Genomic DNA, 26,099 nt, shown 5'->3' on the forward strand with positions numbered 1-26,099 from the left:
TCACTGCGCCTGGCGCTTAAAGCGCCCGGACTTTCGATTCTCAACAGCACTATTCTTGCTATTGTTCTCCCACAACATTTCTATCTTATCTTTCAAGGGAGCCACTTCTTTTGTTGCCGTGTCAATACAATCCGTGATGTATGCGACCCTTTGCTGCATTCCCTTATTCCACAGGTCCTGGCTCTTGAGTGAGTCCTCAATAGATCTGATGCTTATTAGCGTGTGAATCCTGGTTTCGCCTCTAAGCAGCAAAACTCACTGCATCCGCACATCCAATCTAACAAAAGAGAACTGTTAGCATGCAAGACCACGGGTAATTCCAAAGGGCGGTCTGAGACACTCACTCTGCCATACAATCGAGGATTGTCGATGTCGAGTCTCCGGGGTAGCCAGTGTTCGGAGGCTTGACATATTTGTGTTCATACTCGGCCACACTTTCAGTTTTCATCGCCCGATGAGTGTCCTCTTCATCACTACATTCGTCCATTGAAGTAGCCCCGCCTTCGCCATCGGATTGAACGTCGGTCTGCTGAGGATGATAATCCTCGTCAATAGAGCCAGCAACTGATCTAGATGGGTCGTGAATATTGCTCGACTCAGGTGAACCCGATGAAAACAATTGAGACATTCGGTCTGAGTATCTCTGCAAACTGCCGTTAGGCGGAGGCGTCTGGACACCCATTATTATGTTGCGTGAAGTAGGTCAAGCAGAGAATTTGAGGAACGAGGAATGATGAGTTAGTCATGTAAACACAATGGGGGAATGGGCTCCTTTTAAAGCTCCAATTTGAAACAAGCACTCAAACAGTCTAGAAGTACCCTCAGAGATATTCAGTATGAGTAGATTCATCCCCGCTCACTGACAGAGATCCCTCCGAGTCTTTGAGTGGGCCACGAGAGGAAGAAAGTGAAAGGGAAAAGAAAACAGAGACGGAAAGAAAGTAGTAAGGGAAGTTGTGGTAACCTCAGAAAGCCCGTTGGTTGTGTAGGGCCTATGCTTTCCCCAAGTGTGTCAGGCCCCCTCAAGTTCGCTTTTATTATTTATTATTCCCAAACGACCTCAAATTTACACACAGGACAGGGGTGAAAGACCGTAGGCTAGTCGGAACGTCGGAGATTGGAGAAGAGATTCGTACCTGTGACTGGACTACAAACGAATTTTTACTGGGCCCAACGTTTGAAAACAAGGTGACAAATACCCCTCAGAAATCGACCGTTTTCTCAACGGGTGGGATATACTGACAGGCTGACACATCAACCTCACAAAACCGCTGGTCTTTTCACCCCACATGAACAGCCTGTTTAACCGTGTGTACCCATTGGCTTGAACGGAAATTGCCCTGGCTAACCAAATGCAGGTCCTTCTTGCTTCCGCACTAATCTCTGTCCCTCAATATCTACGTCGGAGCACTATAAACGGTCTGAAGCAGAATGTCTTTGGTGGAGAACCATAGACTAGCGTCTTGCCGGACAAGATCCGCGATACCGTTGCAACAGAAGACCACAATTAAAAAAAGCTGCCCGGTGCTTTTCCATCATTGATAAAGCGTGGTTACCCACAAACCCGACCGACTTCCTTAAACACATCCCATTGCACGGTCTCTACACACCCTCACCTTCCACCGCCATTCTCTTTCAGAGGTTTGATTGTCTTCGCCAAAATGCCCAAAATTGCCTGGTCTCTACCGGAGGAAGAGAACCTCCATCCATGGCTGTTACAGCGTCGACGGATGTCGTAGAAGGCAAGATCCAAGGCATACTTCAGACAGTTCGGACTGAAGCGAACGGGCGAGTCGTTGCGAGGCAAACAGAACTATCTATCACGAGAATACCGCGCTATGCAGAAGAGTCTGTCTGAGGCCTCCCAACCGGGGGAACGCCAGCCACGAGTCCGACGCGAAGAAGCTCTGAGAATATTTCTGCCGCCTCCTCCCATCTTCACACCCAGAGTGTCCAGCACAAAGACCCGCAATTTGCTCCACGCGATGCAACAGCTGGCATATACGGAACGTTGCTGTATGACAGGAGCCCCGGGAGGTGCAGACCAGAGTCTACCAGGTGAGATAGAGATACAGCCGTGGGCGACGGTCAGGAGGGCTAATGATTTGATAGGTTATACGATACAAATGCCACATACTCTAAGATCCGACCCCTCACGCTACGTCGCGTACCGCTGGAAGTTTATACGCCGTGTGGCAGCTGCTTCAAGGGCGTCACAAAATGCTGCGATTTGATGAGCGTTCACATATGTCCCTTCGTTGTACATCCGGATTGTTTTCATACTAGGCCTGTCGCAGTTTTCGCCATATCCATGTATATATATATGATGTATTGCCGTCGTCGGCAGCTTGCTGGCTCAGCACGGCTGAGCTGATCTACGGCGCACTTTATTTAAAACTATTTCAATTTCAAACCCCAGTGAATACTGCCTCATGAACCTTCGAGTCTGGCAGTAATCCCTTTTCTGGATTTAGCCCCAAGAAAAACCTATCGTGATCCCAGCGCTCTCCCGAGAACCCTAGCCTAGACATTCGCTCTACAATGTACGACTGCGGCGTCGCGCTAGGAGTGGATACAAGGTAACGTGTTTGATCGTTAATAATTTATTGATACTACTTTCGCGAGTATCAGGAACCCCTGCGCACAGGGCACCAGCAGTTCCATGGTTCGCGTCGACAGGGTCCCACTGTCTATGTACCCCCCGTCCATCCCGAATTAAATGACCGCTAGGAAGGAAAGATGAAACATATGTGGGGTTGTTTTGTTTATTTTAGTAAGTAGTGCATATTTACGTACTTTGAGTTGTATACCCTTGAGCTTTACCGCAATGGCGGGAGTTTTCTTATTTTGGCTGGTGAAAAGGTTGCTTCTAGGCTCGGGAACATTCTTACTCATGACATTGTATCCAAAGAGCATCGCTTAAAGATGAAACCATATCACTCAGCTGAGTCTTGCCGTAGGGCACCGTCTTTACTGTTGTTTTATTTCTCCGGCTTGGTTAAAGGGCTAATGACTAGTCACTGAGGCACTGCCCGTTTCTTGCGCGCAGGATTGCTCTGAATGGTGGAAACATGATTTATGCTTGCAGTGGATCACATTATCGCAGGCACTAGGCGTGGACCGGTAAATGCCGTGATCTGTGGTTATCATGTGTGAAAAATGGATTTACCATGCGTAAAAATACCGTAAATGCCTAGGGGCGGTAATTTTAACTATCCTAGGTCAACTAGAGCAGAAGGCGATTTGAAACTCACGGAACGAAAGTGCTGCGAGGGATTTCGACAAACTTGTTACGACGAGTTGGGCGAAAGAGGGTCATTTGACCATGACATCTTGAATTCTCGGAGTGGTGAACAGGAAGACAGATCTCAGGGACGGCGTCGTTGAATCAGCTAGACTAGCAAGGTAAACTTGACTGTGTCGCCTGCAAAGGTGCACTTCTGTCTTGGAAAGTGATATAAAATGGGCTTTCAACAGTACCCTTACTCCTAATGGTGTCTTCATAACATATATTTCGCCCAAACATCGAAACCATGCGTCTTGAAACACCTTTCATCCTTGGACTAGCCAAATCAGCATCTGCTCTGTGGTTAGTCACTTACTACACCACAACCGATTGTTCAGGCGCGGGAAAAAAGGTTGGAGGTTTCGAAGCCGGGTGCTGTACTCTGGAAAACGACACAGAATCAGACATGGTCTCTAAAGACAGTGGCAAGAACATTTCCTTGAGTACCGGTAGCACCTACATCCCTCGTTACGAGGATTCCATTCTAAGCGGAGTGATCGACCGCTGTCTCAATGCCGCTATTCGTTCCTTTCTATCATATTAATATTGAGTTGTTTTCTTTGAACTACCTTCCCCCACCACAATTGAAATCTACAAATCAACACTGCAAGTTTCTTTAAAGTCTGGAAAACGCGCTGAGTGGATGTTGATAAAGGGGTCAAGATGAGCAGGCTTCCAGAATCTTCCTGTCTTTTACTATATGTATATAGCAGATCTTAGATACCGGAACTAGGGGAGCACAACAAACAAGTCCCCCTTCTCATTGAAATACCCAAGCCTTTACAGGACAAACCGATCATGCATGACGGGTATCGGGAAAGTGTAGAGGGTTGGAAATTTACAACATGAGAATATGAATATTGCAATTTTTCTTGCTTCTGATAGATCAGCTGCATTGAAATCATATTTAATTCTTTGTTTTACTATGTAGCTATGTGTCACATGTTCACAACTACTCTCCCCCTCCCACCCGCCAAAGCGATCCCTGCGTTGCTAAAGCTTGGTGAAAACTTAGAATAACGAACGATTCCTGTGTAATCGATAAAGGCATGGCGGTGTGGATATAGGCACAGATAGCAGGAGCTTCAAGAGTTCATCTAGAGCTTACTATCGCGCAACCTTTCCACATCCGCAAATTGATAGTAATATGCCAGACTACCCGGGTTGAGCAAAGTGCCCGAGGGCTTGATTACCTTGCCCGACACGATCTGCTTCACAGGCAACTCCACCTTTTTCAAGTTGACGGTGGTCTTATGAAGAATGTCAGCTCCACCTTTCATAATCTAGGGGCTTTGCCTTACTGGAATTTCAGGGGTCTTGAACGTGAACATCGGCACATGGCGGGCACTTAGCTCTGAGCGAATAGCGCGATTGACCCGGCCCACAAGGTCGCGTGTAAATGAAACCCTTGGCTTGAGGAGTAGGAATAGCATGACACGCTCGTCCGTATCTGTTGGTCGTCGCTGGCCAACACAGATCGAATCAGCGATCTCATTTGGGAAATGACCCTCAATGACTCTGTAGATTTCTGCTGACCCAAACCGCACTCCTGACGGATTAAGGACCCCGTCGGCGCGGCCATGGAACATCAGTTGCTTTGTACCTGAATGGATGGAGACAAAGTCCCCATGAGTCCACACATCTGCAGAGTGTCAGCGACTATACGCACACAGGAAGTGGTGGTCGTACTGTCGAATCTCCTAAAGTAGGCATCGTGATATTTTCTGCCGCCCTGGTCGCCCCAGAACATTGTCGGCATGTTGGGGAATGCGAATGTGGCCACCAATTCTCCGGGGACATCCTCCTCAACGGGGACACCCTTAACGCCGTCGCCGCCTTCAATTGTTGAGTCGTAGACCTCCACGGGGACTCCTAGACTAAACCCCGCACACCCGCCAACATATACGGGGACAAGAGGGTTACCCGTACCAAAGCAGCCAGCGATATCCGTGCCACCAGAGATATTGTTCAAACGGACGTGAGATGGGAATCCTTCATCATAGAACCATTCAAATAAGTCGTCCCGTAGGACCATCCCAGTGCTTGTTACCACTCGCAACGAACTTAGGTCGACTATCTCACGGGGCTTGGTTTTAGCTTGCTGTAACTCGTGCAGCCATCGAGGGGAGATCCCGAGGTGTGTTACCCTATACTTGATTAGTATTAACTTGAATAACGGCAAAGGAATCTTACTTCTCCTGCGCTGCAAGTGTAACTAGAGTCGTGATTCCTGATACGAATGGGCTTCCATCGTAAATCACCACCCGAGCTCCAAAAAGCAGAGCTTGTATAGAACACAAATACATAATCCAGCCAGTGGTTGTATATTGCAAGGTAACACTGTCAGGCCCAATCTCACTATGCAAGCTGCCCTCCTTGGTCGAGTTTAGAAGAATGCCACCGACAGAATGGACGATACACTTTGGCTGTCCTGTCGTGCCAGACGAGTAAACGACCAAAAAAGGATCACCGAACCCAACTTTCTCAAACTCAAGTTTCTCATTACCTCCCGCCTTTGAGATATAATGAGCTAGAGTTTGGGTCATCGGAATAGAACTAATATCTGCAGCGGAAGAGAATCGTGGCTGTGAGACTATTCCCTGAAATTCAGGAATAGACATCATTCCGTGGACGATGTCACGGATCCTTGATCGTAGGTCAATATTCTTTCCGTTGTATACAGCCCAATCATCCATGAACAGCCAGCGAGGTTTGATCTGCAACAGTCTATCCAGGATACCTTTAACGCCCATATCCGTAGAACTGGACGAGAAAATAGCGCCTATGGCCGTCGAGGCTAGGAACACGAGGAGTGTATCAATGCTATTTGCAGCGCATACAGCAATGCGATCACCCCTAACGACCCCGTGAGCTTTCATCGCCTGAATCAACACACCAGTCTGTCGTCGAAGCTCTACCCAGGTGAGATGTGTAACCCCATAAGCAGCGCTTTCTCTGACTTCGCTGACGGCAATTTTGTCGTCTTCCTTGCCAGACTTGCCGCCGACGACATGTGAGAACAGCAAGTTCTCGGCAAAATTTAAGCGCACACCTGCAAACCATCCAGGAATGCTGTCCATCCGGGCAGACTCGTCGACTACATTAGTATAGGAGCCCTCGTGGATTAATTGGGAGTATTTCCAACAGAAATCCCAGAATGCCGACCGGTTCTTGATCGAATACAGGTAAATATCATGGAAGCTCTAATTCACGTTAGACGTCAGTATATAATCCCGTTCCAAGATGACTCACTTCGAACATTCGGCCGGTGGAATTCTCGAGGTCTCGTTGAAAATGACCCATCTTGGTCGATTTTGGGTCTGGGTGCTCCCATAGTTTCCGGGGAAGAGGTGCCATCATGAAAAGGAGAATATTTAATTACTAAAAGTCTGGAGGCCAGAGGCTTCAACCCCAGAGAAGCAGCTCATTTATGGTAGTGCACCTTCCCGAGGTCCGAAACCTGATAGCGGTTGCGGTGCAACCCCGTGGGGGCATAAGGCCCGCAGGAGGTAAGGCGAGTTGCGGGATCTACTTTAAGTCGTTTTATTTTGGGGCATTATTGACGAAGAAAAGTATATTGGGATATCTGATTCAATATATCTATAAAGGAATAAATTGATTCCCTAGATCAGCCAGTCTCGTAGTGCTTCATCCAGGTCGGCCTTGGTGTTGTATGCGGCGAAAGCAAAATGATCCTTCCTCACAATGACATGTCGCTTTCCAACACTCCTCCACATGTGTGAGCATCTCATCATAGCCTTGAGGTATCAGACGACGAGCGTATAAAAATGATGGGGCGAGCTTATCGGCCGCAGCAGAGCGGAAGATTCGGTGCCGCTATATCCGACTGATTATATACGGGTAGGTCCCGGATCCCTTTGTCTTGGCGGGCCCTCGATCCGGGGGTACAGGGTATAAAGCGGCCTTATGGCTCTTTTCCCTATGTGTATACCCTTTGATATCTTTATGGATATGCCCTACTTTCCCGACCATGGTCATTATATTCCAATATATCTTCAATGGTAGACCATGACAGTCCGGAATTCCTCAGACAGGAGAACGAGTTAAAATCATTTGATATGGGTACCTCCCGGATTTTCAAGATGCGGTTTCATACGTGATGTGGTGTATAGGGGAACCACCTCGACCTTGTCTTGAATCTATCGGTGCTCGGTAAAAAATGATATACGGTAAGATCCGTCGAAGGTTGGGGCTTAGTGATTTTAATAAAGGAATTGGATGTGATATGACTACCAAAGCCTGACGGACAAGGAATACTGTCAGAAATACAGTGGATCTACATGTGGATTTCTCGGTATTTACTCGAGAATATCTTATGACATTGGTATCAAACACCGCATATTAAAGTGCATATCACTCTTTGGCAAGATATCCTACGAAGTTGTTAATTTCATAGTTTTTAGTTAGTTAGAGGATTTGATATTGCCATTCTGATTTCCATATAATATCGGTCACTTGTTTCCGTCAAATACTGGTAGGCTGGAATTACATCCGGAAAAATAATGGCCACACTGGTTCTGCCACAGCATTCCTTCCGATCGACAGAAATTTGAGCACAGTTGTTGGTCCCAACGCCAAAGACACCCTGTTACGATATGAGCTTATCTTTGGGAGCGAAGAGAAGCCATAAAAGTCCGGTTTAACAGCCCCACTCCCAGATTCTGTAGACTAGGGGAAAATGCGCCAATGCGGTAGCTCTGGCTTGAACAAAAATCAGCAAACCAATTAATTCCCCACACTAATTTTGGCTGGATTAAAGGAAGTGTCTTCGAAGGCTCCGACAAGCCATAGCCCAATGGTTCCGCAAAGGGGGGACCGAGGCACCCTGGCGAGACCTGCTGCCGGTAGGACTGTAGAGCTCGACGGAATTAGAGCGATGAGCGACATCGTGCCGGGGAATGTGGGGCGTGAGGATGCGGACTGTTGATGAGGGGCATTGGTTTACTCTTTGATATGCCCCATGTGGTTACGTAAAGGCGATTTGTAATAGCATGGAAGCCGTGGGATCAATAGTTGAGCGTTTATTGAGGGCATCTAATGGATCTGCGTCCCTTGGTAGCTGTGTGTCTTCCCCGTAGAGTAAGCGCGATGCTGTAGCAGTTCAATTCAATATGGGAACTAAAGACAAACCTATAATGACACCAGGGTAATATAATTCAAAATTGGGATTGGTTTATTTCAAGAGATCTGACCAAGCACCGAATCCTAACATTCTGCCTTGTTCTTTATTTTTACAATGTCTGAAATTGAGCACATAGTTCTCTGGCCTTTCAAGGACTCATCCGATCTGGAATCTGCCACTCAGGCAATCAAATGGATTAGGGTTAAAGCTATTCGAAATGGAAAGTCTTACATCGTATCTGTCAAATGCAGTACAACAAGGCCTTACTCCCCGATCAGAACTTATGGTAAACTCAATATTTATCCTACATAATGCACTTCCAGGCTGACTTGCAACTGTACAATATTCAACCTTGCCTCGATCGTTCGATTTAGATCTGAAGAAGTTCGGGGATACTTTGTGAAGGAAGATCCAGCACATAAGGAGTTGATCTTACTAGTGAAGAATAAGATTGCTTCCGGCCTCCTGGTGCTGGACTTCATTGATAGTGGCGTAGAAAATGTATCAATTACAAAATGTTAAAAGAAATGGTGTTTTTGGCGAGCAAGTCCAGATAGATAACGATGACAGCGGAAGTTTACGGACTTCGATTTCTTCGTTACGCACTCTGGAGTATTATTCGTTCTCAATCGCATTTCTTGGGCTCTATGTTATTTTCAAGGGGCCATGAGCAAATGCGACGAATCTGGGTTGGCTTCATATGTACATACTCGTTTTGGCCTGTTATGTACTGATATTAAGCATATTTTAAGACATAAGCATTTTTGAATATGTTACTCGGTTATAGCATTCTCTACTACCGGGTACAAAATGTAAGTTAAGTCCTATAAGAAGGTATTAGCATCTAAGATTAGGCTCACAATATAGACAGCCGGCCGTCACGGTTAAAACCACTAGAAGCGTCCTAGTATAGTCACCTTGTCGAAATTAAGACAAAATCTCCTAATAGTTGCGTTTCTAAGAATCACAACTTAGTCGAAGAGTAAGTAGAGCGGAGAAACCTTTAGAACCGCCAATTTCAATGATCAACCCTCCTAGGACATATTCCAAGTGTAGAAACTTGGCTACTTTACTTACAATGGTAGTCACCATAGTCAGCATTAAGTCTGAATATCAAATAAGATAATATATAGAATTGCACAAAAGCCTATATCCGTCGATCTGAAAATTGGTCTCTCGTTTACACAAACTTTATTTGACACAGAGTTTTTAAAGATTGTTCTACAGTTTATATAAGGCTCTATTATACCCCCTGAGACGCTAAAAAATAAAACTGAACAGTACCACTCTCAAGTTCATTGTTAGGGAGTGGTGCACTCTATATGTACACAATCGGATATATATGGCTGTAGTAGCATGCATGTCGCTTTGGCAGTTGATTTAACCACTAGACCAAAATACGAATCCGTACCCAGCCTAGTGGGCTGTGGTTTAGAATCCAACATTGGCGAGAGGTTAGGGTGGATGAAATCTACCTACCCATCTGCCTAATTTACCCTCCTACTAGAAGATGAGAGAGATATTAAAATAGGCACCGAAAAAAAGACACAGATAATGTCATGTAAAAAGGTGCTCCATAAAGAGAGGTCACTCAAGAGGTGGTCGTAACCTGTCTGTATAGCTCCCTACCTCTGGAACTTCTATGGTTCCTACGCCTACAAGCGGTTCTCCTTGTTTTTATAAACCAGTAAAGCAGAAAGCCGTGTAAAAAGGTAGTGAAAAGCCGTGTCGGTAGTGATTCCAAATGGGATTGAGCGAACATCTAGTGGAGATGTAAAAGGAATTATCAATCTCGAGAAGATATAAGCACGTTCATTATTTATTTATGCCTATTAATAATGACGAATTATCAACAGAGACAATCGAATCAGCAAGCTTTTGTTAGGACAGTGTATCGTGTCCAAGAGGGAGTTGCCCCGTGACTGAATGATTTCGTTTGGTTATCTGTGACCGGACTGTGGATGCGAGGCCCCACGTAAGCGACGACCGGTCAAAAACCTATGTTGGTCTGAATTAGGACGTTTTCCCATAAAGTTTCGGCGGAACCATGGTTGATTTTCCCCGCACATACTCCCCGCGCGACCCAAATAGATCCCGCTGTTTGATATCGGGTGTAGATCGGTGGGGCTTTCCCCAGACAATTGAATTGCGGGGACAGGTCCTCAATACAATGAGCAGTGAGATTGCCTGAGAATGTTGCATAGACCTTACTACATAATCATGGCGACATGGGCTGTGTGACATAAAACGACAATACACTTGAACAAAATGGCAAGTCTTCATATGCGAGTATCAGACATAATCGACCACTATTTGTCTTCATACAGTCGTACCCAGAAGATGGCTGTTCTTGTCATTTCCCTCTTAGTACTTTTCGCTTTCGTCCAGACCATCATTACATCTCTAAAACTTGGGCTGAGGTCGATACCTGGTCCCTTCATTGCACGATTCTCGCCTCTCTATCGCGCATGGAAAATCGCTAAAGGGAACGCTCCGGAATTCTATCTGCAACTTCACAGCCAATATGGTCACATTGTTCGCACCGGACCAAATACTGTGGACATCTCTGACCCAAAGGCTATACCTACCATATACGGGATCAGCAGCAAATTTCTGAAGGTATTGTCTGATAATTGATAGCATTCTAGTCAACAGACCCTAAGTCTTTTACCAGTCACCATTTTATGAAACACTTAACCCCTCTTACGAGAATGAGACAATGCCAAGTATGTTCTCCGTCCGCGACCCAGTCCAGCACCAAGCCCTACGCCGACCAGTGGCGCAAAAGTTCTCCATGTCGTCAATTAAAGCCCTCGAGCCATTGGTAGACGAGTGCACCAAGATCTTCATTGATTCAATGAGGGATTTCGAAGGGCAATGTGTGGACCTTGGTGTATGGTTGCAGTGGTATGCCTTCGATGTTATTGGGGCAATCACATTCCAGCATCATTTTGGGTTCCTAGAGAAACGGAAGGATATTGAGGGAATGATTGGCGCTCTTGATAACGGACTTATGTATGCTGGCATTGTTGGTCAGGTTCCAACACTACATCGCTGGCTCATGGGGAATCGCTGGGTTGCGAGGATTTTGACTGCGCAACCTTTTGTTGAGGTCCTTGATCCTCTACGCACAATTGTGCAGGTAAGCCCTGTTATCCCCAGTACATTTTATTCCAAGCGGATATTTTGACATTGTTCCAGTTTACCCAAAGATGTATCGATGACTATGATCGCAAACCTTCAGAGCACGATGATCGTCCAGACTTCCTTGCTTGGCTCCGTAGCGAGGAAGCAAAAGGAAAGCCTATGCCCAATCGGGACATGATAAACCACTTAAGCAACAACCTGTGGGGCCCCTACCTTATTACCGATAATTCTAAGTACTGGCTGACACAGTATATATCATATCAGACTTGCAGGGAGTGACACAACGGCGATCTCGCTACGAGCGATTATTTATTTCCTTGTTCAGAATGGGTCAGTTTACCACAAACTCCAAAGAGAGATCGACGAAGCAGACCGGACAGGAAAACTGTCCGAGTACATTACCTACGCCGAGTGTCTCGAACTTCCTTATCTGTAAGTTGGCATGCTTTAACCGCTCTTTCACTCGGCAGTGTTCCTAACGATTTTCAGACAAGCTGTAATGAAAGAAGCCATGCGATGCCATCCAGGAGTCTCATTTCCTCTGGAGAGAGTAGTACCAGAAGGTGGAATAACTCTATGCGGTGTTCACCTCGGCGCAGGCACAGTCGTTGGAATTAATCCGGCAGTGATACACCACGATAAAACAATTTTCGGAGAGGACGCTAGTGTGTTCAGGCCAGAGCGGTGGACAGAATCCGACAATGAGCGCATCAAGCTTATGGATCGGCATTTGATGACAGTAAGTCTGTCTTTAGTTCCTCTCGCATGTTCCCCCGAACTAATGGTACTTATAGTTCGGATATGGATCCCGGACGTGTATTGGAAAGAACATCTCTATCATGGAGATGGGAAAATTTGTTCCAAAGATTATCCGGCATTTTGAGCTTGAATGGGCTTCCGATATGGCTGAGTGGCATGTGGAGACATTCTGGTTTGCAAAGCAGCACGGTCTGAAATGTCGCCTTCGGTCACGGGCAAAGTAAAATGACGAGTGTGTGAGCCGATGTCAAGTCATTGTGCGATGGAGAAGAGATAGCCCACCAAAGGCATACTAGGAAGTCAGAAAATGCATTTTATCGATACTTTATACACTACTCGTCCAATAATAATCTGTGTACTCGTCTCCGATATTCTATTTGTCACCTTTGCATGGGGAGGTCTCCTGAGCTAGTAACCTTTCTTACATTAGCCTTTTCGCGAAGAACTCCAGTTGAGGAAATTGCAGCAATGGCGACAGGATAATCGAGTCGTACCTTGTAAATAATCAGTGCCATTTGCCAAAGATGTCTGTCTGCTACGAATACATTCATTGGACTCCCCGTCAAATATCGATTACAGTACACAATTACACGGAATCGTTACATGAGATGCCAAATTCTGACCCAGTTGCCTTAGGATGTGAAGGTATATGCGTCCAGTCAGCCACATATTGACCCCTTGTTATTTCCTCATCATCAGGGTTCAGGGCTGATATCAGTTGGTAAAGTGAGTTACGAGGTGTGAACTTATATCGGTCCACCCCCCTCTCCAACAAAAAGGCAAGTCTTATCATTTAACTCAGACTGTCCATTCGCTGTACGCCTTTCATTGTCTATTCCCAGATATCATTATTGGCCATGTCCTCGTCCATACTCCCTTGATAATTCGAAGTTTTGGGAAAGATACAAGTCGGGTAATTGACTGCCTGTTCATTCGGTTGGTTAGGCTGAGCGATGTAGCTGATCATACCTGCATCCCTGCTCATGGCGGAAATCTGAACGTCGTTTTTAGGGCGGGAGGTGATCTCCAGATATTGTATACCGGGATTCCGCCCTGCCAAAAGTGCGCTTGAAAGTAACCTGGTCGTAACACGCAGGCTTTAGCATAGCAGTTTCTTTGTGCTAAGACTCAGTGCTGGTAGATTCCAGTGGTTGGCTCATACGGCCATAAAGAGCTCGTTGGATGATATCTCGGGCAGCTGATCGAGATAATGTCGCAGAATAGACTCGCGATGATGGAGTCTGGGGAGCTCGGCATCATGGATATGTAATCTGAAGACGACTTTATCGGAGTTGGTTGGGATGCTAATTCAGGTAATGGTTTCATTTATGTGACGTACCACATAATTACCTCAGTTTTGACCAACGCTATCCAGGCATCACCTAAAGCTTTCTCGTCCAGGTCGACGAGGTTGAAACTGCAGCTTTCAGATGAACGAGTTTTGCTTTGCGTGTCCATTTAAATGCTATGAGTTATTGTTGATAACTACATCCGCGAGATACACAAAGATCTAAATTTTACCGCAATTGTGCTCCCATGTCAGACTTCAATTCTAAGCAAACCTTTTGGACTCTGGATGCCGCATATAAAATCAGCTCATTGGACAGAAATCCGCCCTCGTTGATGTGGCCCAGGAGATAAAATGAAAACTGATCAAGTGAAGATATAACCCCGCCATAAGTCCAAATGTTTTGCCCTATAAGCGATTCCTGCAATGCTATCGTGAATTACAATCCCGGCTTTGGCAACGAAGTTTCCCACCACAACTGTCAGTAAGCAGGCTCGTAGCCCTGCCCCTATCCGGAATGCCATACCGATGCAAGAATGACTTTGTTTTAACAGCCCAAAAGTTCGTCTCCCATGTGTCAATGGTCGAGTCGACCCAACGAATAGTCTGCCGGCAGAGCACATTGAAAGGATAAGTATTAGTTTTTATGTGCCAGGCCGAAATGTAGGCATGTGAACAATCGGGAACCAGGGATGAAAATTGGAAGAATACGCTCCAAAACAGACATTTTTAGCAGATCAGCAGCTTGGAGCAAATTGGAATGCAGAAATATGAATACACACAATGAATGGCGCTGATAGAAGAGTTCCGTTTGCACTCGTTGCTGAAGACGCTCTGTGAGTCAATTCCGGTAAGTCTCTTCTTCTATGAGCACGCCGGGCGTCCTTTGACCAGAGGATACTGCCGGCTCGGCAAATGTATGCCATTTTTAAGATAGCACTTTGTTTCATAAGTTCATCGTTCAATAGTAAAAATGATCTGTTATCGCAGCCCCCTACCTCACAACATTCGCCTCTAGGCGCGCCTCGAGTATAGGCGGAAATTACGATGTAGCGTGATATAGCGAAAAATTCCCTTCTTCCCAACCAAAGCCATCCTCTGTTAACAAGGCCTCCCATTGTGGGCCAAGACAACGATCCCACATAGCAGGCTGTAAGCTACCACTCCGCCAAGGGCCCTCTGTTTCCAAAGGGAATAACGAAGTGAAAGGTGTCAATTGATTGTGAGATATATTGCTTTCACGCGTGGAAGTATTAGAGCTTCGAACACCAGGCGAAGTACTGTTTGTTGAATAGCCCAGAGCCATCGTATCAGCAGTTGTCCAACCGAATCCATATGCTGTTGTGCGGTTTTATCTCCTACGGTGATGAGATACTGCGCGATTGAATGTTAAGTCTCCACATTGCTCCCATAGTATTAATTACTTAGCACAGATTGCTGCTCTTACACTTCAAAATCTTCTACTGAATAGATCGCGAATGCTGCAAAGGAGTATCCCTTCGAGACATTGGTGCGGTGGCTTTGGCATAGCTGGTCTTTGAAAATAGTTACTGTCGAGCAAATTCTTTGTTACACAAAGGGCGCTTGAATGGCTTCTACTTTGTGTGATATCCGAGATGCCGGGCCAAATGCTCAGCTTTCTTAACTGTCTGAACACAGTTGGAGATCTTGCGCCTGCGCCGGGCCTTAAGGCCTCGAGATGGTGATTTCGACCGTGGCCTTTCAGAGTTTGCCAACATTTTATCGAGAAGCTCAATGTGTCACTCCATGAAACTGTATTGGTGGCATGAAAGGACGCTTCAAAAAGTGCGCTTATGCCGACGCCATCGCGCATGTTACATAATCATACTTACCCAGCTCCGTTGTATTAAATCTTGTAGTTTTACCTACCTTGTCTTTAGTCGATGCGTAATACTTGCGGAAAATGTGTTCTCATCACTTGAGGCAGCCGTATCATTCGCCAAAGATTGTGGAGGCTAACTCGAGAAATGCACGCAAATAGGCCTCGCCAAACTCGCTGGTTGGGTTTCAACGTTGGACCCAAACCCCGAAATAACAGTAATATATACCATATTACAAAGTTATACATGTATTATTGTTTGTATTACAACCGCAATCCTATAAGACAAACACAAACTCAAAAGGTTCCTTTCCTGGTCGTGGGTAGACCCATAGGTACCCAAAAAAGCAATATGGTGAGGTCTACATACATCTGACCGGTCCACAAAGATAACCACAGCTTATTGCCCGCACCACAGATTTAAACGAAGCGCAATATAGCTATGCTTTGTCATAGTGAACAGATCTCCTGGAGCTTGCTAATTAGAACAAAAAGGATCAGAACACAAGCAATTTGTCAAGATCATTCATAAAAATAACAGTTTCCGAATCCCAGATGCCTGGGCAATAAGTCCGAGCCAATACAGAGGAATCACCAGTCCCACTACTGTGCAGACATGCCACTTCCCCTGAGTCCGTTCCATTTCGCGAGCGCGAGGGAGAACGAGACGCCGGCATATAGATGATACCTTTCATAGGCGAAATGTTTGCGTATTGTAGATCCAGTTGGACCTCCTGGTAAAGCGAATTATCGGTAGAATGCTCTCCTAGAGATGTTTTACAAAGGTCTGGGTAACTCTCTAATTGAGCTGATGATGGAGACCCAATGTGGTCCAAATCGCTATCGTCGTTTCCTGAGGGAGGCAATAGTCGACAAATTTCGGAATAGAATGAATAAAGTGCACTCCATCGTGGAACTTCATGGTCGATACCTTGTGGTAGAGGTAGGTCCAACAGCTGATACGATTGGTTGCGGCTGCGATCATCTTTGGCAGATTGAGGGGCAGATCTATTAGGCGAAGTCTGGTAAGCTTTTCATCTTTGACTACCAACCACTTTCGTTAAAATATATCAATGTATTTTATACATACCTCTTGACAGGAGCCCTAGGCAGGCAGATTTCATCACCCTTGCGACAGTTTGCGCACTGGGTATGCGGCCAGGCTATGTCACATCGCTTCTTGCGAGCATGGCAGGCACTGCACGCTGTTTTCCCTGGTCTTCGGCCGTTTCTTTCGATTGATTTAGATTGTAACGGCGCCGCGTATTCCATTTTTGAATTTTGTGAAGCCAGGCGGGCGACCTTCAGCATATAAAACCGGAAACTTGGTTGAGAGGGAATAAGCCCCACATTCATTACCCATAGTTATACGTTTTGTCACGAACCAAAATAGCCGTTTAAGCTCTTTCGGATTTTGAGAAATATCAATTTCTCCGCGAATGTGCAACAACGGCTGGAATTTGGGTGCGCTTATTTTCCGGCTGGCGAATGTTGGTGTGAGGGGGAATTGGATCTTGCGGGGCAATTCACGGGTGCGCGTGGGCGCGGGCCATTAGGACGTTGTACGGACCTTCCGGTGTTGCCCCTGTTAGCTCACTCTTGGGTATAACGAGTATCCATGAGGCGGTATAGTTGCCTAGGGGCTTACCGAGCACTGGCAGGTATCAGATAGGTGGGCTGCCAAAGGATGAAGAGTATGGATGACGCTATGAAGACTCAAAGGCTGCGTGCTGAGTTGGGGGAGGAATGCTGGTAATCATCAATATATGACCCGGGAATGCAGAGTTTGGAGCTGCTCGCTGCATTTGTCTTCTCATAACTAGTCCGGTTTGTTATATGTTCTTCGCGGCTTTTGTCTCTAACTCGTACAATTGAGCCGGTCCAGCGAATGTTTACCGGTGCCTGCGCGCACCCGCGGTTTCTTGCCGGCCCTCAGTTAGATGAGCACGATTAGGTGTAACAATTCAAACAGTTTTGCCTTCAGTAAGGCATCCTTAAATTGAATCTAGTGCAAAAAAAAAAATGATTAGAATAGTTTAATTAGACTTCACCATAAACCGCAATTAGGGCCAAACCTTCGCCCCAACCCCCAACCCCCAAACCGCAACCGCACCTGCGGTTTTTCATGGGCCCGGTTGGGGCTCCAAAAAAACCACCGAAAACCAATTTTTGCATAAAATAAAGGTCTTGGCGTACGTAAATATACTTAATCATCACAATAAATTACTGTTAGTTATTCATCCTTGTATTGGTCGCACTCATTAATATCACTTCAAATTGGCTACAAAATATACAAAAGTAGGAGTAATTTATCTATATATATAAATCTGTAGCAGTTTTATTATATTTCATATTCTTTCATGAATTTCGACAAAAGATAGTTAGTGAATGTTGAATTTGTAGATTCCTCCACGTTTTGCTTTTTTCCTCTATTAAACGTAAGGTTTTCTATATACAAATCTATAAGCTTACGTGCTATAATACTCTAAGTATTGTCATTTGATAGTGAATTTTCTTATTCGAAATCATATTTTTCCTTAAATAAGAAGGGTGATCTAATTAGGGCTCTAGTGTTACGCACTGCAAACTGGTCACAATTAGGTTAGAAGGGTTCCAGGTTATACTTGGCTTGTACTTCTCAGGTTTCCACCGTCAACGATCTGTTCTCTTAACCGTACTGTTGCTTAACAGGTCTTACTGCGGTCTAGGTCCTTTTCAGGAATTGAGGAACGGTGCCAGGTACAGCGCCGAATGGATCTATGCCGAGGTAATGCTCTATCCCTGGCTCGGAAATTTGATAGAGAATCAGGTCTTCATTTTCACGCCTCGCGAGCTTTGAGCATCCCTGTTAAATTGGGCACTCAGGCCTGCTGGTTAAGAGATCTCGCAAACTCACTGCCTCTATCTCTTGTAGCCGTGGTAGAGGCTATCTGAAGCTTCTGAAACCAAGTGTAGGGTTCTGACCTTGTTGGAACTTTTGAGCTACGCTTGGCTCAAGGAGGTATGGCATCTACACGTTGCAGCCTTAAAACCAGGAGTAACTCTCGTGCACACGCTACAGCAGTAAGCACAGCATATTTGTGCCAGTCGTAATTCTTATGCGAGTCATAATAATCGCAAATTCTGCGAATAATCAGACATGGGACATGGGACATTGTTCATGAGACCCGCGGCTTCCATCTCAAATCACAGAACGTTCAACTTAGGGTCATTTGAATATTCATCCTGAATAATGACATCCTTGGGTACATAATTTCCTGATGCAATATTGCCGTAGTGAAAGTGTAGCATACGATGGTTCCGGCGTGCGGGGCGATCCACCACTGAGTGAGTATCACATTGGTCGCAATTTTGTCCGTTTGTATGAGGATAGTTTGCGGCGTAGAATCGATCACCCGCTGGTTGTTGGTATTCTTCCATGCCATCGAGAAGCTTAAGATGCTCGGCGAGTCTGTCTGGCTTCTTTTGATCAATGTATAGCCTGCGCATCTCAGGGATAGCCCCAAGAAGTTTCCCAGGTGACGCGTTTAGTTGGCCTGTCTTATAAAACAGACCGTCCTTCAGCTTACCCAGATCTTATTGTATCACACCGCTAAATTGGGTTTTTTGGCTGTCTACCACTACGCTATCTTGACCATGATCGCCCTACATGAATCCAACGTCATGTTTGGTAGGTCCTCTCTTTGCCGTGGCCCATGAGTCTCCCAGTACCGGATGCAAGATAAATAAGGATGTGAAATCATGGCTCTTCATTCGTGATGCTATATTATTATACTCTAAATGCTTATTTTCCGAAAACCTTGAAGCGATCCTGAATAGGAGCGAAAGCCTTCTCGCCGGGCTCAGAAGTAGGAGTACCGAAGACCAGCTGGGCATCTAACTTCCATGAGGCAGGGATGTTCCAGGTCTTAGCGACCTGCTCATCGATCAGAGGGCTGTAGTGCTGCAGGTTGGCGCCGAGACCCTCGGACTGAAGAGCAACCCAGACTGGTGATAGTAAGTCTCCTGTCTATTTTTTGCGATCAAATCATGAGTAGGAGAAGCACATACTGAGGTACTGGGACATAGCGTTTGACTCAATGGCGAAAGGATCGAACTTGTCGGCGTAGATGGCGAACTTCTCCTTGATAGGAGCGAGCGACTCGAAGTCGACGAAGAAAAGGACCTAAAATAAACAATTAGCTATTTGATCAAAACTCGATGTGACAGATAGTCGCATTAAGGCTAACGCACAGTTCCGTAGGCGGCGCGGAAAGATTCCAGCTTGGGCTTGGTGGAGCCCTCAAATTGCTCTTTGGGGACCACGCCAGCGGTGACGAGACCCTCAAGAGCATTGAGAGCAACGTCCCACACCTTCTGGTGCTCCTCCTTGAGCAGGAGGACGATGCGGGAGGTCTGGGTGTTGAAAGAGCTAGGCACGTGGAGAACAGAGTCACGGACAATGCTCTCAATGGCCTCGTCGGTGATGGCGCTCTCAGCCTTGAGGTCGTAGTAGGTGCGACGGGACTTGACCAACTCCAGGAAAGTGAGAGTAGCAGCGTTCTTGAACTCGGGTTGAATGGTCATTGTGAAGGTGTTGAGTGACGGAAGATAGCTGGTTAGATGGGTAAAGTGATACAAAGTGACTTGGAGGAGAAGGAAGAGAATGTGAACAGGGACGGCGGTGTTTATATACATAGTGGATTGGGAATTCATAAATCGGGAGATCTGGCAATTTCTTTTTCTTTTTATCCACAGCCTTTGTACGGTCTGAGGGCATTCGTTCCCCTGGCAGTTGTCCCGCCATATCGGAGTTAAAAACTGCGACTTGTAGCCAATCAGTATACAGATTCGAGTCGGATGTACGGAGCTAGGAGCTAACTGTCGCCGAGACTTCGTAAGCGGCACATAGAGCCCACATTGAAGCTGAGTGGCTGAGTTTCAATTATTAAGCCTCTAACTTACATTAACTAGTTAGTTAACTAGTTAGTTAACTAGTTAGTTATTATCAATGTGTTACAAAGCAGAGTAAGCATTTTTAGTGGGCAATCCTGGCGGTGCGGAATCATTCCGTCAAAATCTCTCATATCGTTCAGATAATGCTAACTATCGATAGCCATACTAAATAGTTAGAGCCCAGTATCATTTCACGTCCAATCCTGATTTCGTCCGATTTCCAAAAGAGAAATCCTTTTGGGTACCTCAGTACAAACCATCAAACTGGTAACACGTGCAGGAGAACCCGCTCAAAACGCCAGAGATCAGTTCAAGAACTCACCTCCAGCAAGTAGTCCACCCGTCAATGCGACAGATACTGTCGTCTTGGCTGCATAGTTCTTCACTACCGGGGCATCCGAAGGCAACAGGATCGGAAAACTCGCACTTCGGCAATCGCATGCACAGTGACGGGAAACGCCACTGGCAAGCACAGTCATGGTCAAAGTCACAGTGCCTTTCACAGCAGGCAAAATACAATTCGGGGGGGGGGGGCACCTGAGCGCCCGTTGAAGTAAACGTCGCATTCAGTTCATCGGAGGCTCCGGAGGTAGCAAGAACCAGAATACCAGTCACAGTAAACCTCTCATTATCGGTTGGAGGCACAGGAACTGGGGTACTGGTCACAAAAACCTTTCCATCCCCAGTTGCAGAAGCGAGGCCAACGAGGCTTGGACTTCAGTCGCACTTGGAGCCGCAGGGAAGTTCCCAGTATCAGTCACAAGCAAGGGTGCTGGGTGCTCGGCGAGAACGCGGGACTGAGAAGACAGACCTACGCCGTGGTGGTCCACGGCGTGACTTGTCGATTCTCTCCCTCCGCCACGGTCGAGAGGAGGCAGCTGAAAGTCGAGAGCGTCAGACGAATTTCTACTGCTGCTGAAATCGTGTACATGGACTGGCTGATGACCAAAAGGAAAATGGACGAAACGAGGCCAGCGTCCGCGAAGCTCCTGATCGAGTTTGCCGACCCATACGCTGCCAACCAGGCCATTGTATGTGGCCTGGCAATATACGAAAGGAACCACGACTGCCAGCTTTTAAACGGCAGTCACCGCCTCAAGCAATGCTATCGCTGCCAGGTGTACGAATACATAGCCCAGAATTACAAGCGAGACATTCAATGTGCCTACTGCGCAGGGGATCATAATTCCAAGGAGTGCCCACATGCACATGACCGCCGCAAGGCCAAGTGCGCTGAATGTGCCAAGCCACGACCTCAACTACTTTGCTTTGGATCGGGGATGCCCCATCTGAGGTGAAGAGCTGGCGAAGATCGAGCTTAACAGGCGCGAAGGCCGCGAAAAAGAAACCATCAAGCCGCTCCCGCTCCCGGACGAAAAAGAGGCGAGTTGTCGAATCCGCCGAGGACCAGGAAGGGATAAGCGCGCGACTGACCCCTTCGACGTGTATTGCAGCATGATCAACTTGGAGATGGATTATATTTTTCAATGCCTATCTTTCATCAAAAGGCATCCCAGCTTCGTTCCTTCGCCGAATCATACTAAACGACTGTCCCTGCCCAATGACTGGACCTTGTTGGCGAGATTGAAAATGAAAAATAGTGCTGCAGCACACTATCGCCGCTTACTATTGAATGTGTTCAATTGGAGACAGTTATCAATAGTAATAAAGATTGAATACATAATCGAGAGCAGAAATTGGGATGATGTCCCAAGGTTATTGTTGTTGGTGACCTTGAGGGCTCCAAGCCGGGGTGTACACCATTTACGTGGGCAAGACCGTGCTCGACATTCAACTGACGGGCACATTAAATCTTCGAAATGATGTTCAGCTTTTCGGTGCTAAATTACCATCATAGTCATTTACTATGAGTGTTCAAAAAGCGCAGTGAGTTGTTTCGTTGTTTCCGGATCCGAAAAAAGGCGCAACTTACGGGATGCTCTTAAGGCAGGTTGTATAGTGTCTTGAAGATGTTTTGTGCACGCCGGCATAGATGGAAAGAAGATGGTAGTAAATGTGCTTCTTCATCAAGTACGGTGTTGGCAACTGTTTGAAAGGCAGATAGGATGCGAATTATAGCTGTCCGCTGCATGTTACTCAGGTTCCGTAGATGGGTATTGTCTCGGAGTGGATCATCTCAAAGGCTCGAATAGTAGTTGGCAACCTCTGCGGCGCACGCTTTGTGAAGATGTTGCATTTTCTCTAGACGCAGGTGTCGTAAACCCCAAGTACAATGTTGGGCCTGGGTGGCTCGTTTCATGACCTGTTGTATATGTCCTTTTCACCGTAGCTCATGGCCGAGGACCACTCCGAAAAGCTTGACAGTCATCAATGGCTTGGGTTCATGTCGAGCTGGACCTGACTTTGCTTTTTTCCTTCCTAGGTAACGTGAGCGAGTTCGGTTGTTGCTCTCGGCAAAAAGGCTCTTGCGCCAATTTTATAAGCGGAATTATTACATATTCCGCCTTGATTCTTCAGCTATAACTAACATTTCTGTACAAGGGGACGGGCTGCACATCAGACTGACGCCATGTAGATAACTAAGTTATATTATTATTTGAAGGAGGCAGAGTGTATGGGCCTTCTCGATTAATAGTCCAGGTGTTATCTGAACCCGAGGCTACCGAATAGGCTCAGTAACCCACGACCGAGGATTATCGCTCTGCTAAAAGCGTGGTGGGCCCTCATTCTTTCAATCCCCTCAAATTAGGACCCACGGGTCCAGGCGATGGTGAACTCGTCATACTGTTTATAACTGGTTTTATTAGAACATTCTGGAAGCTTATTCGGGGATTTTACCAACCTTGTAGTGTTAATTTGCAGATTTTAATTGAGATGATGAAGGCAGTTCAAAACACATAACTTACGATCAATAAGACAGAAAGGAACAGATGGTGACATTCACACATGGGTCGGTTACTTCGCTTGGGATAGCATTTTCGTAAGGGTGGTTGCAGTTGCTATCTGCGCTTAAGGTAATTTTGTTGCCACTGTCGGTAGAGATATTGACTGATTTCGTGCCGGTATTCAGAGTTTGGCTCCCGGCTTTGAAGCTATAGCAATTGTTTCGGGTCCTGTAAAGAGAATTGCCTTCAGCTGCATGATTCACTGTCACTATTGATGAAATATAGGAGCACCAACAGGCTCAACACGGGGGATTGTTGACTAAAGGTCACAAGTCTTTCATCATTCCATCTTTTAAAACTTTCATTCAATTTGACGTCATGAGTATGGCGACTAGATTGCGGGAGTGCGATGATCATCGCAATTTGAGTTGAAAAAGCCTTAAGATACTTCATGCCCCGGATGATGAAGTAAAAAGAAATGCCTGCAAGTTCATAGTTGTAAAGTCGAGATTCTGGCCTATGTCGGATTGAGTAAAATGAATCAAACCCTCACAACAGCCACCGACCACCTTATTTTTCGGCACTTCCAGCCGCGTAATATCATTCCGGGTCATTGACGGATTCGCAATCGCACCAACATATGGATCAGGTGATAAGCCTTGGTAGTCAAAGAAGGGGTATTGACTATATCCGTCAGCGTGCGCTTGTTGTACACCCAACCGCTCCGATTGAGTTCCGTATCCACCATCCGATTTGGAATAAAGAGGCAGTTCGTATGACAGTTGGATCTTTTTAAGTACGACCTGGATTGCCGAGATAATGCTTGTTATTGGATCGCATGCTCGCATGCCAGAAAGAGTCTGTAGAGAGGCGTAAACCCATGGCAGTTGGAGAGGTGCAGCTTTAGTATCGTGATGAATGTGGATGACGTCCTTCAGTGTGCCGATCAGTTTCCACACCTCCTTGGTGGTGATTCGACCGGCTGGATCCGAAGGACTGAAGGGCTTCCGGTTCTCGACGGTGGTTCTGGTTGCGAGGTCTTCCCCAGTGAAGCCGTCGGTGCTTTCTTGAGTGTTTGTGGGAGGGCTCTCGGGCCCTCCCGCATGTGGGTCCGCCATCGGTCAGGGGGTCAGTTCCCGCTCGGTACACAACGTCGCAGTTTTATATTAGAATAATCTTAATCACAACGTCGCTCGTCTGTCCTTTCGCCTCCTACTCTATACAGTCGATACCCTTACGTCTAGGGGTACAGAGCCGCTCCAAAAACTGTACAGGATCTTGTGGTACAGCTGTATCGAGCTGTACAGTAGTAGTAGTAGTAGTAGAATTCATTTACACTGACCCCTCGCAAAGCGATATGCAGTATACGACAACTATATATCCGAGTATGTACTTTTAGAATGATCCACTTTCTGACAGGAACTTAGAGCCTCGCCACGGCCTACCCTGGCCCATTGCCGTTCCCATTGTTAGGCTGCCTTCATGGCGCGGCTGTTGTGAAATTTCAAGTGAGACGGATAGCGACTGTCCGGATTTGGCTGCATTTCTGATAGGAACCCCGAGAATGCGGGCAATGCTGAGTGTAAGAATCTGGCTAAAGAATGTGCTGCAGAAGCTGGTTTGTTGCGGGCTCGATTAGCCGGATGTTTCCTGGTTTTCTTGTCGTCCTTGAACGGTGGTGGTTTATTGTGAAAACGACGATGAAGATCTTCGATTGTGAGTGTGAATTTGAGGGGAGGTGCAGGTTGGTGAGTTTTAGGTGTCGGTTGCGCTAAAGATGTGGGTGCACGTTGGATGACCGAGGCATAGGTCGGTTTTTGGAGTTGAGGTGGAGAAGTAGCAGTCTGTGCCAATTGGAGAGGGTGAGGAGAGCCGGCTTGCTGCGACGGTTGCCGGTGCGGCTGCGGTTGAGGTTGCGGTTGAGGTAACGGGGTTGGTGGGGGTCTGGTAAGAGTGGTAGGACCGGCTGCTGGAGATTCCTCGTACTGTATGCTGAGGTTTGAAATGGTTGCCTTCGGGGGTAAACTGTTGGAGGGAAGGCGGTGGTGCGTAGGTGGTGATTTGGTCGAAGTAGTTGTTGACTGGGACACTGAGTCGGGGTTTTCGAAATGTGATTTTAGATCGCGATAGATGATCTGCCACATGCAATTCTCTGTGTGAAGTCGCGGTATTTCTTCGATGGGGGCTCGCAAGAATGTGGTTAAAGGGGTTGTCGTTCCACAGGCAAAGCAGCATGCAGCTCGGTTGTTCGGCCCTAGTGGCTTGTAATACAGGCCATTCTGTGCTAGTTGGAGAGGGGTGACGCCGCTTAGGAGCTGTCCATGAAATGAGACAGCCCTGGCGGCGATGGTGCCGTGGGTGGTCGAGATACGGTCATAAGGCTGATCGGCGTGATGCGGGGCGGTTTGTGCGGGTAGAGTAGTGGGGTAGGCGGGTTTGAGGAGAGAAGATGGGGGACGAAGGACAGGGAAAGGTCTCCTGCCCTTTTTACCCTTTTCCATGGCGGAGTCGTCCGAGACCGAAAGATCCTCCATCTATTCATACAGTCTGAAATCTCGATAGTGTCCCTTAAGATGTTACAGGATGGATGGATGGATGATTTCATTTACCCCGACCTCTCGCCAAAGCGATATGCAGGCTACAGCAACTATATATATCCGTGTATGTACATGTGTGATGTGCCACTTCCTGAAAACGAATTTGGAGCCTCGTCAAAGCCTATCATGGCCTAGTTGCCGTTCACGTTGTTAGGCTGCCCTTATGGCGCGCGACTTTGAAACCGCTGTGACGCCTCAGCGAAGTCCAACACGGCGTTCACCGTTTTGGCTCGCGAGACGGTGTCTGGTTTACCTCTC

General features: G+C 46.6%; 10 protein-coding genes across 10 annotated transcripts; 4 read left to right on the forward strand and 6 right to left on the reverse strand.

Moving 5' to 3' along the window:
- Window positions 1-682, reverse strand: N7517_008124 (uncharacterized protein; the record flags this gene model as incomplete). Its single annotated transcript, XM_056725854.1, has 3 exons — window positions 1-205; window positions 260-277; window positions 345-682. 3 exons carry the CDS (start codon window positions 680-682, stop codon window positions 1-3), a joined length of 561 nt encoding a protein of 186 aa, XP_056576705.1.
- Window positions 683-1,708: 1,026 nt separating this feature from the next.
- On the forward strand, window positions 1,709-2,234 carry N7517_008125 (uncharacterized protein; the record flags this gene model as incomplete). The annotated part of the gene is made up of 2 exons (XM_056725855.1): window positions 1,709-1,735; window positions 1,770-2,234. 2 exons carry the CDS (start codon window positions 1,709-1,711, stop codon window positions 2,232-2,234), a joined length of 492 nt encoding a protein of 163 aa, XP_056576706.1.
- A 1,299-nt stretch (window positions 2,235-3,533) lies between these two features.
- Window positions 3,534-3,830, forward strand: N7517_008126 (uncharacterized protein; the record flags this gene model as incomplete). Its single annotated transcript, XM_056725856.1, has 1 exon — window positions 3,534-3,830. The coding sequence occupies one exon, from the start codon at window positions 3,534-3,536 to the stop codon at window positions 3,828-3,830; it is 297 nt and encodes a 98-aa protein (XP_056576707.1).
- Window positions 3,831-4,383: 553 nt separating this feature from the next.
- N7517_008127 (AMP-dependent synthetase/ligase) lies at window positions 4,384-6,589 on the reverse strand (the record flags this gene model as incomplete). Its single annotated transcript, XM_056725857.1, has 5 exons — window positions 4,384-4,536; window positions 4,588-4,928; window positions 4,976-5,433; window positions 5,480-6,489; window positions 6,539-6,589. 5 exons carry the CDS (start codon window positions 6,587-6,589, stop codon window positions 4,384-4,386), a joined length of 2,013 nt encoding a protein of 670 aa, XP_056576708.1.
- Window positions 6,590-10,697: 4,108 nt separating this feature from the next.
- Window positions 10,698-12,559, forward strand: N7517_008128 (cytochrome P450; the record flags this gene model as incomplete). The annotated part of the gene is made up of 6 exons (XM_056725858.1): window positions 10,698-11,048; window positions 11,104-11,571; window positions 11,631-11,776; window positions 11,841-12,008; window positions 12,066-12,315; window positions 12,371-12,559. The coding sequence occupies 6 exons, from the start codon at window positions 10,698-10,700 to the stop codon at window positions 12,557-12,559; spliced, it is 1,572 nt and encodes a 523-aa protein (XP_056576709.1).
- Window positions 12,560-15,960: 3,401 nt separating this feature from the next.
- N7517_008129 (Zn(II)2Cys6 transcription factor domain-containing protein) lies at window positions 15,961-16,735 on the reverse strand (the record flags this gene model as incomplete). Its single annotated transcript, XM_056725859.1, has 2 exons — window positions 15,961-16,471; window positions 16,554-16,735. 2 exons carry the CDS (start codon window positions 16,733-16,735, stop codon window positions 15,961-15,963), a joined length of 693 nt encoding a protein of 230 aa, XP_056576710.1.
- Window positions 16,736-18,649: 1,914 nt separating this feature from the next.
- On the reverse strand, window positions 18,650-18,952 carry N7517_008130 (uncharacterized protein; the record flags this gene model as incomplete). The annotated part of the gene is made up of 1 exon (XM_056725860.1): window positions 18,650-18,952. The coding sequence occupies one exon, from the start codon at window positions 18,950-18,952 to the stop codon at window positions 18,650-18,652; it is 303 nt and encodes a 100-aa protein (XP_056576711.1).
- Window positions 18,953-19,247: 295 nt separating this feature from the next.
- N7517_008131 (Nitroreductase family protein) lies at window positions 19,248-20,029 on the reverse strand (the record flags this gene model as incomplete). Its single annotated transcript, XM_056725861.1, has 3 exons — window positions 19,248-19,450; window positions 19,514-19,628; window positions 19,697-20,029. 3 exons carry the CDS (start codon window positions 20,027-20,029, stop codon window positions 19,248-19,250), a joined length of 651 nt encoding a protein of 216 aa, XP_056576712.1.
- An 846-nt stretch (window positions 20,030-20,875) lies between these two features.
- N7517_008132 (uncharacterized protein) lies at window positions 20,876-21,696 on the forward strand (the record flags this gene model as incomplete). The annotated part of the gene is made up of 2 exons (XM_056725862.1): window positions 20,876-20,890; window positions 21,085-21,696. 2 exons carry the CDS (start codon window positions 20,876-20,878, stop codon window positions 21,694-21,696), a joined length of 627 nt encoding a protein of 208 aa, XP_056576713.1.
- A 3,017-nt stretch (window positions 21,697-24,713) lies between these two features.
- Window positions 24,714-25,745, reverse strand: N7517_008133 (uncharacterized protein; the record flags this gene model as incomplete). The annotated part of the gene is made up of 1 exon (XM_056725863.1): window positions 24,714-25,745. The coding sequence occupies one exon, from the start codon at window positions 25,743-25,745 to the stop codon at window positions 24,714-24,716; it is 1,032 nt and encodes a 343-aa protein (XP_056576714.1).
- Between the last annotated feature and the right edge of the window lie 354 nt (window positions 25,746-26,099).

This window comes from Penicillium concentricum (assembly GCF_028827145.1).
Source record: "Penicillium concentricum strain IBT 3081 chromosome Unknown utg000003l_segment0_segment0, whole genome shotgun sequence".
In the NCBI taxonomy this organism is placed as follows: domain Eukaryota; kingdom Fungi; phylum Ascomycota; class Eurotiomycetes; order Eurotiales; family Aspergillaceae; genus Penicillium; species Penicillium concentricum.